At 46.0% G+C, this 16889-nt stretch overlaps 1 protein-coding gene across 1 annotated transcript; it reads left to right on the plus strand.

Moving 5' to 3' along the window:
• The first annotated feature begins 2277 nt into the window (after positions 1-2277).
• On the plus strand, positions 2278-11283 carry LOC104493982. Its single transcript, XM_010136754.1, has 6 exons — positions 2278-2338; positions 3179-3457; positions 5299-5547; positions 8863-9000; positions 9560-9679; positions 11126-11283. Exons 1-6 carry the CDS (start codon positions 2278-2280, stop codon positions 11281-11283), a joined length of 1005 nt encoding a protein of 334 aa, XP_010135056.1.
• The last annotated feature ends 5606 nt before the right edge of the window (positions 11284-16889 follow it).

A 16889-nucleotide genomic window follows, 5' to 3' on the forward strand; every position in this document is an offset into this window, starting at 1 on the left:
CCCCCCCCCTTTTACTTTTAGTTTCTGTTAAGCCTCACAAGGTGGTTTTTGACTGCAGTAATCACACAAAATTTTGTGCATCTTTATATAAAAAGGGGAAGTGAATTCTCTGGCTAGCCAAGGGTGTTGTGAGCATTCATTAGCCAATGTTAGAAATTAATTCTATTCTCATCTAAAAAAATTGTTATCTATGACATTTGAGAACGTTGCTCTTAAGAGGAGGCTACTGACTGATGACAACACAGATTGTGCATGTGCTGTCATCTTTATCCTCACTGTGATTCCCTTTTTTTTTTTTTTTTTTTTAAGCTAGTGAGGACGTGAGGGACAGAGGAGCCTAATGGGACTTCATATACTGTGTGATGTATGGGGCACTTGCAGTCAGAAATATTGAACTCATAAATGTACTCATTTGCCCTGGAGTCACTGAGAGGGAGACTAAACACAGGACACTGCAATGTCACAGTCATGCAGAGTCACTTCTGTAACAACAGAGCTGCAGTAGAAAGGCTGTATTTTTCTTTGATTTTACTACAGATCTGTAAATGAGCTGTGTGAGGCTGCTGTCATTGGCTGAAGGAGGTGGTGAGCTTCTGCTGGATTTAGCTGTATGCAGACTCCTTTGCATTATGTTGTTTTTCTGAGAATCTGAACATTTTGGGGTGTTATTTTGAATCAACTCTGCACATGCCGTCTGTTGTCTCATGTCCTCGCTGTAGCACTGCAACTCTAAGCTCTACCAGCTTGCCCTTCAAGCATGAAGGTGAAATGAAGTCGAATGTGCACACCCGAGGCAGATGGTTAGCCCCAGTCTTGCAGTGGTATCTGAGAGAGATTTTCTTCGTGTTATTTCAGCAGCACAGAAGGAAATGAAAGTGTTTCTTACTGTAAATACTTTTCTCTCTCCCCCTTCCTCTTCACTGCTGTGAGTGTCTGAAGACTCACTTCACTGCTTTTCTCAGAGAAGGCTATTTCTGTCACATCTTAGATCAGTTTAGGCCTGTCCTATGCATGTATGATAAAGACAGGATGGAGCTGTGGTAGCCTTGAACAAACTTGTAGATTTTGGACACTGGGAGCAGGACGTGAGATGTAATTGTCATTGCTAAGAAGTCAGAGGGGCCAACCCACTGGCTGCAGTGTGGAACATGACCAAATTGTTTGAAAAACTGTGCAGACCACAACACAAGGGGTTTAACCATTTCTGAGAAATGCATGTATACATGTAATTCCACCATGTGGAGTGTCCTTAATGAACTGTGTCTATCTATGTCTGTGTCCAGAGAAACAGAACAGAAGTGTAAGATTCCCAGCTGCATCCTGAGCTGCTGTCACAGCATTCCCCAGAATATCTGCTATGTACATCTGAGATGTTTGCTCTGATGCTATGGCAGTTTACTTCCTTCAGTGAGCAACAGTTTCTGTTGCATTGCTTGTATAATCACCTTGGCACTCAGTGGAAAGGCCCAGCATGCTTTAAGCCACCGCAACAAGTGCAAACAAAATATCTGGCCCTGTGTGGCCAGCAGTTCTTCAAGATTGGCTTTTGAGTGTCAGCTCTGGGATCTGCACCAAAACTGAGCCACGGTGACTTCTGAGCGGCATTCGGTCTAGTTTTGCAATCTACCTTAACTTCCAATAAGCTTTGTTCTTTGCCTGGGGTGGCTGTACAGAGCCCTTTCCTACACAGCAGCTACATTTGGTCACTAGAAGACTTCAGCAAAGTTCAGGCTGGCAACATAGCCTTTGCATACAGAGGAAGAGCCTTCTCCCACATATCCTGCTGGTGAGAGTCTCCATAGGTGATGGTTGTTGGTATTTCAGGAAACCAGCCGATCTGCATGTGCAATGCTTTGTCTGACTGGACGGATTTCTCTTCCCTGGGTGGGGACGCAATACTTTGATAAATTGGAAAAGGATGAAAGAAATAGGCGTTTCGCCTTTGCCTGGTCTCAGCATGTAGCACCTTCGTAATCAGACTGAGCTGACCAGGAGATATTCTTGGCTTTCCTCACCTCTCCGCCCTGTTCTTACACTTGCAGTTAGCTTCAAGGTGCAGGGCTTTGCAGAGCACATTGTGGCTCACATTGGTTCAGCCTGAGTTCAGTCACCCAAAACCTTGCAAGTCTATTTTGAAACATTATTCAGTCTGTCCACTATGGAGTTTCTTTTCTTTTTTTTTCACTCTTGCTCCTGACATCATTTCCTGAACACTATATTCACTGAGCTCTGTAGCCGGATCGTCTTCTCAGCCTATGATGCAAGGAGCTCTTTAAAATGGATTTCAGCTCTTCTTTTACTCTGCAATGTTTGCTGTTGATAATAACTGTTACTCATGGTAAGTGGGATTTTTCTTTTTGAAGTTGGTACAGATTTGCCTAGATGAGCAGACACCTTAATTTTACTCCAAGATGTTTTAAGGACTCTACCAGGTTGGTGGGGGGATATCAAATAGTGTAACTGCTAATGCGTGAAAGGGGCAGTCAGACCAAATTAAGACAGATTATTTTTTTAGTAAATGAATGATAACTAACAAGATTGTTCCTTATCAGTGTACTGTGTCTGTAAAAGCATTTCAGCAGAGAATGTAAGGACCTTGTGCGCAGAATACTGGCTGGCGGGGCTGGAGAGCTATGTGGTCCCGCTCCTAACAGTCGGTGTGACCTTGGGTTAGTCCCTGAGCTGCTGTCGCCCTGCCATTTGCCCATCTCTGATTTGCTTACAGCAGCTTAATAACGTGCAAGGATACTGTGAGACTTGTTCAATTTAAAGCTGCGACCTTACTCCTTGGCTAAAAGCAGCTGTGCAGGCAGCAGTTGGTTTTGCTACTGTCTGTACAAGATTCATGGCATCGATGCCCCAAGGATCTTTCTTTGCACAGTCTCTCAGCTCTGAGAGGGGGTAGTAGGTGATCATGTCAGATTTGGGGAGAGAAAATACCAGCTGCTTGGCCTTTCATCACACTAGGTACATGGTGTATGCACCACTCCCACGTTATCAGGGAGAAAGTTGGCCTGTATGGAAGGCTTCCCACTCCTCTGATTTTCAAATACTGGTGACCCCAACCTGTCACTAGGGGTCTTAGGTCTCACCTGGGCATTTGCCTTTCTGGGAGGCAGCCAAGAGGGGATGGATGGACACAGCAAGCTTGCTGCCCATACTGTGCTTCTTATTTCAGGCTCTGGCACCTGGACCAGTGTGCTCAGCGGCAGCTCAGCAGCCTTTTCTGTGGGAGTTCAAAGTCTGCAACACCTCTCCAGAATGAGCAAGAGGAACGTGAGATGCTTGACAGCTGTCTTAAATGATACTTTGTTGGCTGAGTGCGGTACTTCAGCCAGCAGATGCCTGAACTTGCAGAATGGCTCCCTAGTGCTGAGAAGAGTGGAGAAAGAGGATGAAGGACAATATGAGTTTGTTTTTCACAACACCACCAGACTTTTTACACTGGAAGTATTTGGTAAGTTGCCTTCTTAGCAACAAATAGCTTTTGACCTTGTGAGCCTGGCTGGAAGCTGGTGCCTTGAAATTCTTCCAAAGAGACTGCTTGAGCTTGCGGGAGCTATAGGTGCTTCTGGAATAGCCTTGTAAGCCTCTGGTACCTCAGGGAGCAGTAATGGTGAGTGTACACTAAGGGTGCTATTTACATCTACGTTGTCAGTCTCTCCTGCCTGTTGAACCTTCCTTGAAGTAGCCAGTCAGTTGAGCTACGTGCTGTTTTTCCCCTGATGTGAGAGACGACAGCATGAAGTGTTTGTAAAGTTGAGGCTATAGAATGTAGACTGGAGATTTTGGTCCATTTCCAGAGTAATCTTCCCGATGGCTCTCATGAAAGCTCTCTTTGACAGACAGCATTTTGCTACCTTTGGACACACTTCCTTAAGGAATTAACCCTACCTCACTTGGCTCTGGAAACTGAACTGGACAGCTGTGCAGGTCTGGGTTGAGGCATGCTGCATTTTTCCTCTGCTTCATGCAGCCGAAAAAGTTACTAAAGAAATCCATGTGTGACTTTGCCGCTCCCCTTCATGCGCCTGCTCATCCATCTGCAGGATGAGAAGACAGAAACAAAGTCAGTTCTGTACAGGATCCAGCTCATTGCTTGGGTTAATATGGAGAAGGCTTAAATGGGTTTGCCTCTGCTGAGTAGTGCTCCAGACAGCCAACGACTGTTGCTGTGGTCCTCATCTGCACTGTCCCTTTTGCAGGGCTTTCACTTACACAAGCTTCAAAGAGAAATTGAAGCGTATGAAATTGTAATGAAAATGTCTGAGCAAACTGGTCTCAGTGAAGACAAATGAATCCTTACACCTTTTGGGTGCAAATAGGCAGAACTGCCGCAGAGAGTAGGTCAAAAATGTGACTCCTTGGCACAAAGATTGAGGACTTAGACTGGAAGTAGGCAAAGACTGCAGAAGTATCCTGGGTTTAACCTCCATTTCAGTGGATTTGCTTTGAGAACTTCTGTCTCCTCCTTGTGTTCTGTGGTCACACCTAAGTCAGGGAAATAATTTCATACCAAAGGTATTCCTGGAGGTAGTGAATTTTAGCTGGAAGTGATGTCCTAGTTGAAGAAAGTAATTTCAGAGCTTATTTACATGGATGTTTGCACAGATGTTCTCCGTGTTTCTTACTGTCATAAACCCATACCACTTCTCTGTCTAGTTTGTGGCAAATGTAGGAAATAGATTGGCTCCTTGTAGTAGACTGAAAGAGAGAAATTCAGGAAAACATAATAAGATCTATGATTTATTACTTAATTTTAAATTGTCCCAGTCCGGGTCATCTTATCTAACCTCAGGTGTCTGGTGTTGGTACCTATGTTGGACATGATTTGTACTAGTTCCTCTCTAAAATGGAAGAAGCAGCAGAGGGACAGCAAACTACAAAACTCTGGTGGAGGAGAGGGCTGAGTCTCCTCTGAAGCTATGGTTATCTGATGATTACAGAGGAAGCCTCTGGCTATCATATCCTTTGGGTGTTTCCACCATCCTCTCAGATCAGGCGCTTTTATTTTTCGCTATGTCTATTTCAATAAGGAAAACTAAGACCAGATTTTTGTGGCATCCTCAAAATAGGGACCAAGAGTTACTAGCAGGGCTGGGTGGGCACTGCGAGGCGTTTCAGGGCTGAGGGCAGGCACCGAACAGTCTGGTTACTTATTTCTGTGCTCTCTGGCTACCAGTAAACGTAAGCCTGCCAGTAAGGGAAGCTCATATCCAGCTCGTGTTTACTGCTGAGTCCACTCCTCACCTTTCTCTTTTCTCCCTGTTCCCATTGCCCCATGCTGTGCGTGGCCAGAGCCATCCATTGGTATCCAATGCTTCCCTAATGGGACTGGAGAGTTGTACTGTGATGTGGCCAGCAACAAGAGCACCAACTTTCGGTGGCTGCTGAATGGCACTGCACTGAGCGCCCCTGAGGCTTGTGTTAAAGACGGTGGGAAGAAGGTTCGCCTGGACAGAACTGTGCCTGGGGAATTTGTATGTGAGGTTCACCACGAGAATAGCATCACAAGGACCAGGCCCGTTGTGCTGTCTTGCAGCTACGGTGAGTAACGGTGTCCCCCAAAAATCTCCCTTTTGGTCTCTTGCAGTGGAAAACTAAGGAGTTGTTGCTGTCTGCATAATTCTGAACTCTTCTGTCCTCTGTCAGCTGCCTTCCAGACTTACGACACCCTCCCTTTAGAAAGTGTCTCCTTGACTTCCTTTTCTCTCCTGTGTCTCAGACTGACACAACCTACAACCACAGAGGGAATGAACGTTGGTTCAGGAGGTGCTTTCACCCAAGTCTGCACCAAGGATGGATGTCTAGCTGCTTTCCTACTTCCCAGCAATGGAGACGTTGCACTCTCCTGAGTACCAATCCACTATGCTGGTTTAGAAACACAAGCTGCTTCCTACTCCAACATTCATCCACTACCCAAACAGTCTCCTGGTTTCTGCAACACCCTTGTAAAAACACCTCAGCTAGTTCAGCCCTGTCGCTGCTGGACTCAGCTAAGTTGCTTTGCCTATGTCTCTTTTCTCCTTATCTAGTCTGTACAAATGTCTCTCTATCAGCCCCACACCATCAGAGGTGAGCTAAAGATGCAAGCCATATTCTTACAGAATGTAGGGGTTTTTTCCTCTGCGTCCCTGCTCAGATATGTAGTTCTGTGAGAAGGCTGTGACTTTATCCACTTGCGAGCTATCCATAAATGCCGAGTACTCTGCCTGAATAAGGCCATAGTTAAATGACACAGAAAATCTGGATTCTAGGACCGATCAAAACTACCAGGACCTCAAAATGAAAATCACTGGTCTGTGATGTAAGCTCACATTTATTAAAAAAAATAGGAGTAATAATTGGATTGGATAACTTTTAGAGTGATTCCACTTGCATCTCCAGTAGTGAAGGTTTTTATCCTCTTTGGCAGTGAAAATAGTCATCAAAAATACTTCAGGCTGTATAATTTAACCATAAGGTTTTTGACTAATTTAGCTGTAATTTATTAATTTAATGACCTTTGCTACTGGAGAAATTGTACTGTGCAATAGCACCTGGCATTTTAGAAATCATATGAGGCACTCCAGCTCCACAGCAGATACTGCCATAAACCCTGTATCACGTGTGCTGGCATTCAACAGAGATGCCATGGGCTTTTCATGCCTGATCATGTCAGTGCCACTGGCCGATCTGTACAAGGCTGGCATTTGAGATTGTGGAGCAGTGATGTTCGTTTTGTCCGGTTAAATTGGTTGTTCAGCATAGTCAGATCCAAGTTGGGTGAGGCAGTGGGGAGTGAGGATACGAACATCCACGAGCTGTTCAATCAAGCCTTGTGATAAATCATGCGAGTGGGGACAGTTACCATTGTTTATTCTGGGTGTCTGCCCTGGGTCTCCTGAGTGTGATATTGGTTCCCCATTTCCTCTTGAAAAGCCCACAGGGGAATTTACTGATAACTCTGTTGGGATGGACATGCGCATGAGCATGTATTTGGAAGAGTCTGAGCAAGAAAGTGGCAGCAATTCTACATTTTGATGCAACCACATTTGTAAAAAGTGAACTAAAGCAATTCTGAATACAAGTAAAATGAATTGAAGAGTGAAGTGAATTCAATTAAATTAAAGACTAATGAATTTTTTTTTTTGTGGGTTTTTACTTGCTCCAGGACAAGGGGTAAATATAGTTTTTCCTCAGTAGGTATAAGATCTATGTAAAAGTACCTATTTGGGAAACCTGTTGGCTGATTAAATTAATTTTTAAATAATTGTTAGTGTAAAACAATTTGGCAGAAATACTGTCAACTTCCCAGGCACCAAATGGCTCAGATCACACAGAATCTAAAGCAGAGGATTCAGAAGGTAACAAGTCAACATCCTTAAGAGGCTTTTATTGATTAATTACTTGGTTTATTACTTGTTTATTACTGATTTTTAACACAATGTTGCATCTTAAAAGAACTTTTTAACAAATGGCAAATTTTTAGGAAAAAAAATTCAGGAAAAAGTATTTCCAACATATATTTATGCCTTTGACAATATTCTCTAAGCTTTCATTAAAAAGGAAATAAAATTATTGGGGAAATTATTTTGCATCTGCTGAAAGTTTAATTTTGAGTATAGACTTTTTGAACTTGGTTACTTTTCCTAAAGAGACTGAAACAAGTGCTCCAAAACCACTCTGAGTATGTGTGATTTCACAGGCGGGAGCACCTGTCTGCAGGTCCTGTTTTTACTGTTCTGGTGAGTAGGTGGACTATGACAGCACATAGTATGCCCTGGAATGTTTGAATACTTCCCAGCCTCTGGGGATATTCAGCAATTTGTGCATCTGGGGTCTCAAAAACAAGCTTCAAATGAGCCTGTTGGTTTCCCTAGTGCAGTGCTGTGCAGGCATGCATGCAGATTAAAAGAAGCCAATTGAGTCAAAAAGGGACGGCTTGGGTTTACTTAAGGAGTTTTGAGGAAATTGTGTTATTGCGATAGTTGAGCTATATGGGGTTTTCTCGTATTGGGAAGAAGAGTTTTCCTACTGGTTACCCCAGGTTGGAGCAAATCATCTTAGTGAAGGAGTGAGTCTGGACTGATGTCTCTTTTCTGCAAGTCTGTGATGCCCTCTACCAGCTTCCCTGCTCAGCAACAAGTCTGACTGTCAGAGCAGCCCTGAGCAGGGGACTCTGAACTGGGTGATAATTGCCACCAACTTATAAGTGCCCTTCCACTCAGCCATCTGTAGCCATCACCTCCTGCTAGGTGTTTCCCATGATCTTGGCTGGGAAGGGGAATAAAGAAAAATCCTTCCCCGAACAGCAGTGAAGCCCGTTTCCTGCAGCTCTGACCCCGGTGGATGGAGTCTCTGGTACCTGAGGAAGTGCAGGCTTTGATCAGACTTGCTTTGAGGCTGGCGCAGTTGCTATATGGCTGTCCTAAGCGGATTCTCTGGGGCCTAATGTGAGCTCTGAGGTTAGACTCTGCAGCTTTTCTTTGAGCAGGAGATAGTTCCCCCTCTCTTCACCTTCAGTTTTCATAGAATTTGCTGAAATGTAGCAACTTTCAAACCACCACCTTCTCTGTTACATTTGATTAAACCTTACAGATTACAGATTATCTTAGATGTTACTGCTGAGAATAGACAGAAACAAATGCACACAGCATAGTCACACAAGCCTCTCTTCTTAACAAAAAATTCCATACTGTAATTAAACAATGTGACATAAATTGCAATGTGCCACGATTCATAATATCAGCTCCTCCCCTGATCCAAACCAAACCAGCAATAATAATGCCCACACGTTCTAGTCTGTCTGCAGGGTTTCTTCTGTTTGGAGAAAGAAGCTTTTCCTCCTTGGTAATGAACAGCTCCCTGTCCTTCTTGCAGGAGACCTGCTGCAGTACCCGTGGTTCATTTACATCCTGGCAGGGTGCGCAGGGGGTGCAGTTATCCTGGTGGTGTTTGTGTCTTCAGTCATATGTTGCTGCATGAAGAGGAAACACAAATTCATCCCAGTGCCTTCAGGTGAGTAGAGAACACTGTGCTCCCTGGTGTGAGGCTCTTTGGGTGGAGGACTGTGTTTGTGCAGGCGGGGGTTGAAATGGCCTCAGCTTGGTGGTTGCTTGTCTTCCAGCCAGACCTCCTCTGACCCAGTGAGGCAGAAGGCTGCTCGCTGACAGGCACCTGTTACAACAAGTGGGGTCTTGAGTTAAACCTTGCTTTTCCTTTTTTCACCTCATGCTTGCCACCATGTGCTCCTGACCAGAAAGAAATATTCACGTCTGATCCTGAAGGGACCTGAAGGATTCTGATGGCAGTCCTTTGTCAGTGCTAGGCCCTGAGTGCAATCTGGCTATGCCCAGTAAGGCCAGCTCGGGCTGTGATCCGGCCAATGTGGCCAAGCTGGTCTCTGACGGATTGTCAGTGGCTCTCTGTACTCAGCACCTCTCTGCTCCAGGAATGGAGCCAGTGCCACAGGAGGAGACGCATGCATGTGTGATGGTTCAGCCTCTCAATGAGTGTGCCAAGGCTGCTGGACTGTGGGAGACTGCTTTCCTTCAAGTGTCTGATTTTGGTTTTACAGAGGATGAGAAGGATGATGGACTAACAATGTCCATGATCTCCAGTGAAGGTGTGAAGAGCCCCCCCAACGGAGACCACGTTGAAGCTCAAGCTGCCCAAACTGACTGCCCTTCAAAGCCTGGTGGGTCCAGTGACTTCAGTCAGACAGCCAGCCTGTTCAGGAAAACAAAGGACAAAATGGATGAGTGTGACTGATGAGGGATGAGCTGTTTGGAGAGAGGGCCCCGGGACTTGCTAGCGCAGGGAAGGTGCTGCATCTTGTCCAGATGGCAGAAGTTGCAGCAGGTCATTTATCAGTACCTTACTGGTGCTCACCTTTTGCACAGTAGCAGCCCTTGCCCTCATCTCGCCATGAGATGCAGTGGCAGCCATCTCATAAACATCCCGCAGAGGGTGCTGTCAGCAGACTGCAGACTGTCTGTTCCAGTATCTCCAGAGCTAAAATACACATCTCTCAAAACCAACAACCCCTCCAAACGTAGCCGTTTTCCTGCAATTTGACCATGCACCCCCTTCTCATCAGTAACATTTTATAAGAATCGGCATTGTTTTTGTAAGCAGTCGTCTTCAGGGCGGCATCCACCAATATGCTGAACTGCAAACACAGCTAAATCCCATCAAAGTCAGATGCTTGTGTATTTACTTAAATTGGTGCTAAAGTGGGAATACAGTCACATTTAAAATCCTTCAAAGAATTCAAGATTAAAACGCCCAGCTTTAGCAGAGTACGGTCAAGAGAGTGGAGCAACAAAAAACTTTGAGAAATCTCTTGTTTTGTGAGTGCTTTATATTAATACTCCACTTTTTGCACTACATTTCCCTCAATTTTGTTTCACAAACATGAACACTTTCCCTAGTAATGCACCATCCTCAGCTGAAGTCGGTCTAGCAGCAACATCATGAACTGGAGCAACACTACACAGGCCATAGCCTGGTTTCAGCCCTGCTGTCTCCACTTCTGGTATCCTTCACTGTACCACGCACAACCTCTCAGCAGCTCAGCTGTGCTTTATGTCTAACCTTGGATGCTGCTTTGCCCTGCTTTCAAACTATTAAATGCTGCTCATGAACATAGTGCAAGAAAGAAAAAAAAAGATTTAAGTTTTTCAGGTCATTGTTTAATATTAATATACTTCAAGCATAGAATGTTTTTTTTCCGAATAAAAAATTTCCTGTCAGTTCAGCTAACGAAGCGTCCTATATTGAAAATATCTTCAATTAAGTAAAAAGCAGAGATGCGTGTGGAAAGGGTTTAGGTGAGAACATACTAAACAGGTGCTGTTAGCCAGCTTTAATTACTCAGACTGAATAGATCTGGCTTTGGAATTTTGGTACATTTGGGGCAGTTGAGCCCAGAGAGCCCCAGCACCAAAGTGTCTTACAAAGCCATGATGAACAGCTTGATAAATGAGTAGTTACAAGGAAAATTGAAATTTGGCTCGCAGATGCCTGGGTAGAGGGGACTGAGCAGGTTAGGCAGCCTGCAGCATTAGGGACTGGGGGGAGAATTTCTGTGGGGGTGAACATAGCACTGGCACTTATAAACCATTTCTCCCTTCTTTTCCAGATGCTGCCCAGACTGGTCAAGATATATTCCAGCTCCCCGTGGAAGAAAATATACCAGCAGAGCAAGAGCCTAAGGAAATTCCAGACCCAGAGGTCATAGTTGATGTGGAGAGTCAGGAAAACGCCTCAGATTGTTTCCCGGATCCAAGTGATGACTGATCTGGCATGCTCGTTGTTCCACCCTGTCTTAAAGCCTGTGACACCCATTGTTTGCATCCCATAGTCTCATTGTGTGTAAGAATTGGTCAGGAAAATTTTAGCAGGGGAGAGGTGTGAGATGTCAGGCCTGCTAACCTCATTTAAAAACCAAAAAGAAAAAGAAAATATAAGAAAAAGCATGTACATGGCTTCAAGGCCACACTGCCATGGTCTGACAGGTTCACTGACAAACAAAACTGGGTGGCTCTTTGATGCTTTGCCTGTTAGCAGACCTGCAGTTAATTGGTGGAGCCCTAGAGCCTGAAGCAAGACGGGTGGTTCCTCCTGCTCCCTGCTCACCCCATGCCTTGCCTTGTCTTCACCAGCCAGCAGGTCCCACAAGGGGCAGGCATGACAGGCAGATTGAGGTGGCCTGCCAGTCCCAGACAGAAACAAAGACCTGCCAGAAATTTCCTGAGAAAGCCTCTTCTCAGGAGATTTCAAGGCATTTTTCACAGGCCCTGCAAAAAAAGCTCAGTGGAGGTTTCAGCTAGATATCTGCTGTGGCAGGTATTCGTCTGAATTGGTTCTCTGAGCTCCAGACCCTTTGTGATTTGGCCTCACCACTTCCTGTGCAAGGCCAGGAGTGGTGGTGGGGGCTGCTGTGTGCAGACCCTGGGAGGTGACGCTGACTTGCTTGCCTTTCGATGCCCTGTAATGGCAGGGGACTACTGGTTACTTTTCACCAGGTCTTACCTTTCTCCTGCTCAGGTTGCCAGTTAGTTAAAATAGCTCTGTCACTAGCTTGCTTGCTTGCAGCAGAAGGGTGTCTGGGGCTTGGGTGTGTAATTTTGGCAGAAACCTTGACAATAATGCTGAGATTGTTCATCAGAGCAAGCATTAGTGCCTTCAGTGTAAGGGTTTAGCTATTGCAAGCTGATTAAGCTGGCCATCCGCCTGTGCACGTAGGCTTTTTCTGTGCTATCTGCACAGACAGCAGCAATTTATAGAATCTCTTAGGCAAGTCTTGCTGCTACACACATTCTGTTCTGCTCAGGGGGAGATGGCAGCTGGGATAGACCAGCAGGGAAAAATGACAAGGTGAGGAGAGGGGAAGGACTTGGTCCAAGGCAGCAGGTAGCTGAGGCCCTGGCAAAGCTGCTAGGAGCTGCAGGGCTGTTAGGTCACAGGGAGTGTTGCAGGATGCACTGCCAGAGCAAGGTACTTGCTGTGTAAGTGCATTTTGGTCGTTGGAAGCAAGGCGTGTTTGTGTTAAACAGGCCTGATGGGCTAGAAAGGCACGGTAGAGTAAAAGCGTGGATGGTATAGACTGGGACCAACAGGGATGGGGAAATGTGTATTGCATTCCTCTCTTCCCTTGTCATTTTGTCCCTGTTTTATGTTGTGCTGACATAATTGTGATGAATCCCTTGGTAACAGATCTAAGGTGTGCCTTTGTAAATGAAGTCTGTAAGTACCCCAGCAAAATCAAAACCCAGCTGAACGCTTCTCTCCCAGGCGGGGGAGCTGGTGGGATGGCTGCGTGCTTACCTGGGAGTCCTACATGTCTGGTACATGGCAAAGCTCTGCACCCGTGACACCCAGCTGTAGGTGGTTGTTCTTTGTTGTTTCCTTGTCCTGTGACTCTGTTTAGAAGATTTTTGGATTTTGTGTGCTGTGTTGGTGGTGATTCAGCCTGTTTCTGCTTTTTAAGGCTGCCATAGGGATCAGGTTTTCCACATTAAGAGGGAGAAAACAATTCTTCTCTTTGTGGTGCTTCACTATCTTCTTTCAGTACAAACATTTCTCAAAGGCTGTGAGCTGAATAACAAAAACGCGACACCGAGCACTTGCGGTGGCAGCTGCCTGTAGGCAGTGCAGAGGCGGCAACGCTGGGTCTAGAGGGGCCGGCATCACTGAAATGGGGCTCCATAGTCAGCTTTGCTTCTCTTCTGCAGTTTCTGGGAGGGGCAGGCAGGGGACAGTCTACTCCAGTACATGCTTCAAAGGCTGAACGGTGCTCTGAGCTGCACTGGAGAAGATACCAGTGTTTTGGGTGCTGAGGGTGACAGAGCTGGGCCATCCTTGTCGTGCTGGGCTGGTACATCCTGGCTCCAGCTTGTCCTAGTGCCACCTTGCTGCTGTCAGCCCTGGAAGGGGTGGGGGTGCCCTGGCAGCTGTTAGCACTGTCACTGGTGAAACCCCAGGGTGAGAAGGATTTTTCCCATTGAGAAGGGAATCTGAGACTCGAGGTGTCTTTATGAGGCAGACAAGACGTGGCTGGTTTTCTGCCCTTCCCTGCTGAAGATGCCGTTCAGCAATGGGGCAAAGCATTCTGTTACTGTGAGGTCAGGAGAAAAGTCACACAGCCTGTGCTCTTCCTTTAACTGTACTCATTTGTGCCCAGATTTTTTTTTTTGGTATTTTTTTTCTTTTCCCTGCAATAATTTTGTTCCTAATAAAAAGGACTGTTTTCTAACTTGTTTTGGAAATGTTTAAGTTCTGTTATTTAACAATAATTTTGTCATGGTTGTCACTGAAAGTATGGGCTGGTTTCGAAATTTTCAGCAGCCAAGTAAAGGAAAGGAGTTAACAAGTTACTGCTGACTACAGCTGACTTGGGTAGTATAGGGATCAGAGATCACAAGGATATTCCAGGAGAGGCTGTAGTACAATAGCATATGACTAGTCCCCATCGGACCCTGTGTACTAAGGTGCCTGCACATCCATGCAGCTCCAGCACCAGCAGCTCACCCAGCCCTGCTCTGGTGCCTTGCCCAAACTATGAGGTGCAGAGAAGGGATGAAGGGAGCTGGTCTTGTTTTATCTGTCTTTATCCATCTGTATTTTTTTGGTGACGCCTAAGCCACTGTAGCTGTAAGAGAGGATGCTTTTTTGTGAGGAAGAAATAATTCTCTCAAGCTCACCCTTACACAAGTGGGCCCAGATGGAGGGTAAAAAAAATGTCCTGCTGATTTGTGATCATAGAGTTCATGTAGGATACAGTGTCACTGATAGATATGTTCAAAACCATTTCCTTAGCTAACCATTAGCCAACAAATTCCAGTGGTGCTATAAGACCTGGAAGTGTAGGTATTAATACTGCTAGATGGGTAAGAGTGAAATGCCCCATGGACTCCTGCAGATAAACACACAGAATCAGTAACAGAAGCAAGCAAGAAGAGCAGCATCACCCATTTCTGTCTGAGATGGAAGCGCGAATTCAGTGTTGTGTCTTCACAGAGCTTGGACTAGTGTTTGGGCCTTCAACCAGGCAACTCAGTGCCAGGGTGCAATCAAACCCTGCCTGTACAAGGCTAATGGTGGTGAAGTCCCTCATGAACAGATGCAATGCTCCCCCCGTGTCCTCTGGTGTAAAACAGGATGGGGAAAAAACATCATTACCCAGTTATTACCCTATAACCTTTTACAGCTAGTGACTACATCCTACACTGGTTTTGTTCACAGCGAGTGCTGCATTTCCTTTCTGCAAGATTGTGTGACACCTCTCAGGCAAGAGATGTGGCTGGGGACAGCACAGGAGTCTTTACCGAGAACCTAGAAGGCCTCTAGATGAAGCCCTTATAAATATTTGTACTTTTCCAGCGAGCAAGTGGTGGCAGATGTTGTGTTAGTTACATCAAGATTAATGTAACTTGGATACGATCAGTTAAGAGATGTCTCTGGGGTGTGCAGGACTACTGGGAAGTGCAGCATCCAACGCTGGCCTCCCTCTAATGCCACTCGTGTGGCCTCACACTGGCTGATGGCCTGAACTGAAGCTCTTGGCCAGCTCTGGGACTAAGAGACTCTTACCTCCAGCCCTCTTCATCACCAGCAAGTGATGTGGCTGAATCACATGGCCATCCACTATTGATAGGGACTGAAGAAACTGTTCCCTGTCCGTACCAAAGCAGACTGCCTGGAAGGCAAATGATGTTTAATGATAAAGAAAATGAGAGTGGTGCAGGGGAAGTGGTGGGGTGGGGGGCAGAGGCATCCCCCGAAAGTGGTCAAATATGGCTCAACACCTCAGGCTGAATAGCAATTACATTCAAATAGCACGTGAAGAGCCCAGAGCAGTTCTGCCTATGCATGCTGATGGCATTGTTGGCATCTTCATGAAGGTATTTCCCGCCTCAGCCAGGAGGTGGGATTTCAGCCCAAAGCAGTTCCTCATCCCTGGGGTTCCCCCACAATCCCATCAATCATGAGGACATGAGTGCCCAACTTCATCAAAGCATTCGTTACACTTGGAAGTTTAGGTACCTGACTCTGCCCCTTACCTCTCAACACCTGATCATACCTGATTATACTCCTCATCTCACCTATAGATGTGAGCTTGACAGCTTGGTTCCTGCCAGGGAACTAATATTGCCATCTTCTTTGGTCCACACCTCCCATCACCTTCAAGCGTTGCTCAAAGAAGGGGCTGTCTGCTGGCATAGTGCCTCCCCTTCACTTGAGATGCTGGGTTTGGACCTGTTGGGCTGTGACCACAGATGCCTGATACCCCACCCAGAGCTGACTGTGAGTCTGCAGGCAGTGACTGGAGCGATTCATGGGTTTTCCCTTTGCTCTTCATGTGGTCCTTGGGGGCTGGAGGTGTTGCGAGGATGGGATGAGTCTCTATCTCCTGGGAGATGGTAATGCTTGGCCTATGCCCACTTGGTTTATGGGCATTTGGGGGTAGGGGATGGACCTGTAGTCTGCCCATCATGCCACTGTGCCAAACGCTAGTGGTAAGGAAGGATTCCCATATGCAGAGGTAACAAATACAGGTGCTAATGTCAGCTTATTTTTAATTTATTTATTTTTCTGGTTAGCATATTCCATGTTATGCTGTCCTGGTTTGGGTTAGAACAGAACTGATTCTGTGCAGATATTTTACTTTCCAGCTCAGTCCCTGCTCAGTGACTTTCTGAACTTTGTGAAGTTAACGGCATATTTTTGCAGACAGTGTCTCTTTCTAGAAGTGATAGAGCTGGATGTTTACAGTTACTGCCAGGGACTGGGCTGCAGAAAGGCTCTTGCTTGTACTTGCTCCTGTGCAGACCAAGGTCTCTGCTAAATCCTGTGCGCCACGGTGGGGTGCAGTAAGTGAGAGGTCACACCTGTGGGGAGGAGCGGACAGGACAGGGGACCCTAAACTGACCAACAAGGTCAGTTCCATCCCATAGATGTCATCTTCGGTATTAAGCTGAGGGTCTTGATCCCTCTCACTCCCTTCTTCAATGGCTGACGTCTGAGGAGGACTCTGTCTGTTCTGCCTTCAATTCCAGGCCATGCATCCCTGAACCCAGTCCCAGAATCCAGCACCTGCGTCCAGTTCCTGCATCCAGTTCCCGTCTGCTGCCGAGTCCATTATGGCTCTTCCCCCGTGTCTGCCCATGACATCAGTGGTGACGGTGATGTGGTTTCCATCAGGGGGGTTGAGTTTGGTATTGGTTTTGTAGGTATTCATATATATAATTTTATAATTATTATTCTCATTAAAGCAGTTTTAGTTTTCTTTTCCAATCCATCAGTCTCTCTCCCTTGCTCCTTTTCTCTTTCCCCTCTTTGGGAAAGGGGGGGAAGAGGGGAGGGGATAATAGAGAGCATTTTTCATTTGTCTGGAATCTGGC

The sequence above is a fragment of the Buceros rhinoceros genome, unplaced genomic scaffold (genome assembly GCF_000710305.1).
Source record: "Buceros rhinoceros silvestris isolate BGI_N320 unplaced genomic scaffold, ASM71030v1 scaffold10675, whole genome shotgun sequence".
In the NCBI taxonomy this organism is placed as follows: Eukaryota; Metazoa; Chordata; class Aves; order Bucerotiformes; family Bucerotidae; genus Buceros; species Buceros rhinoceros.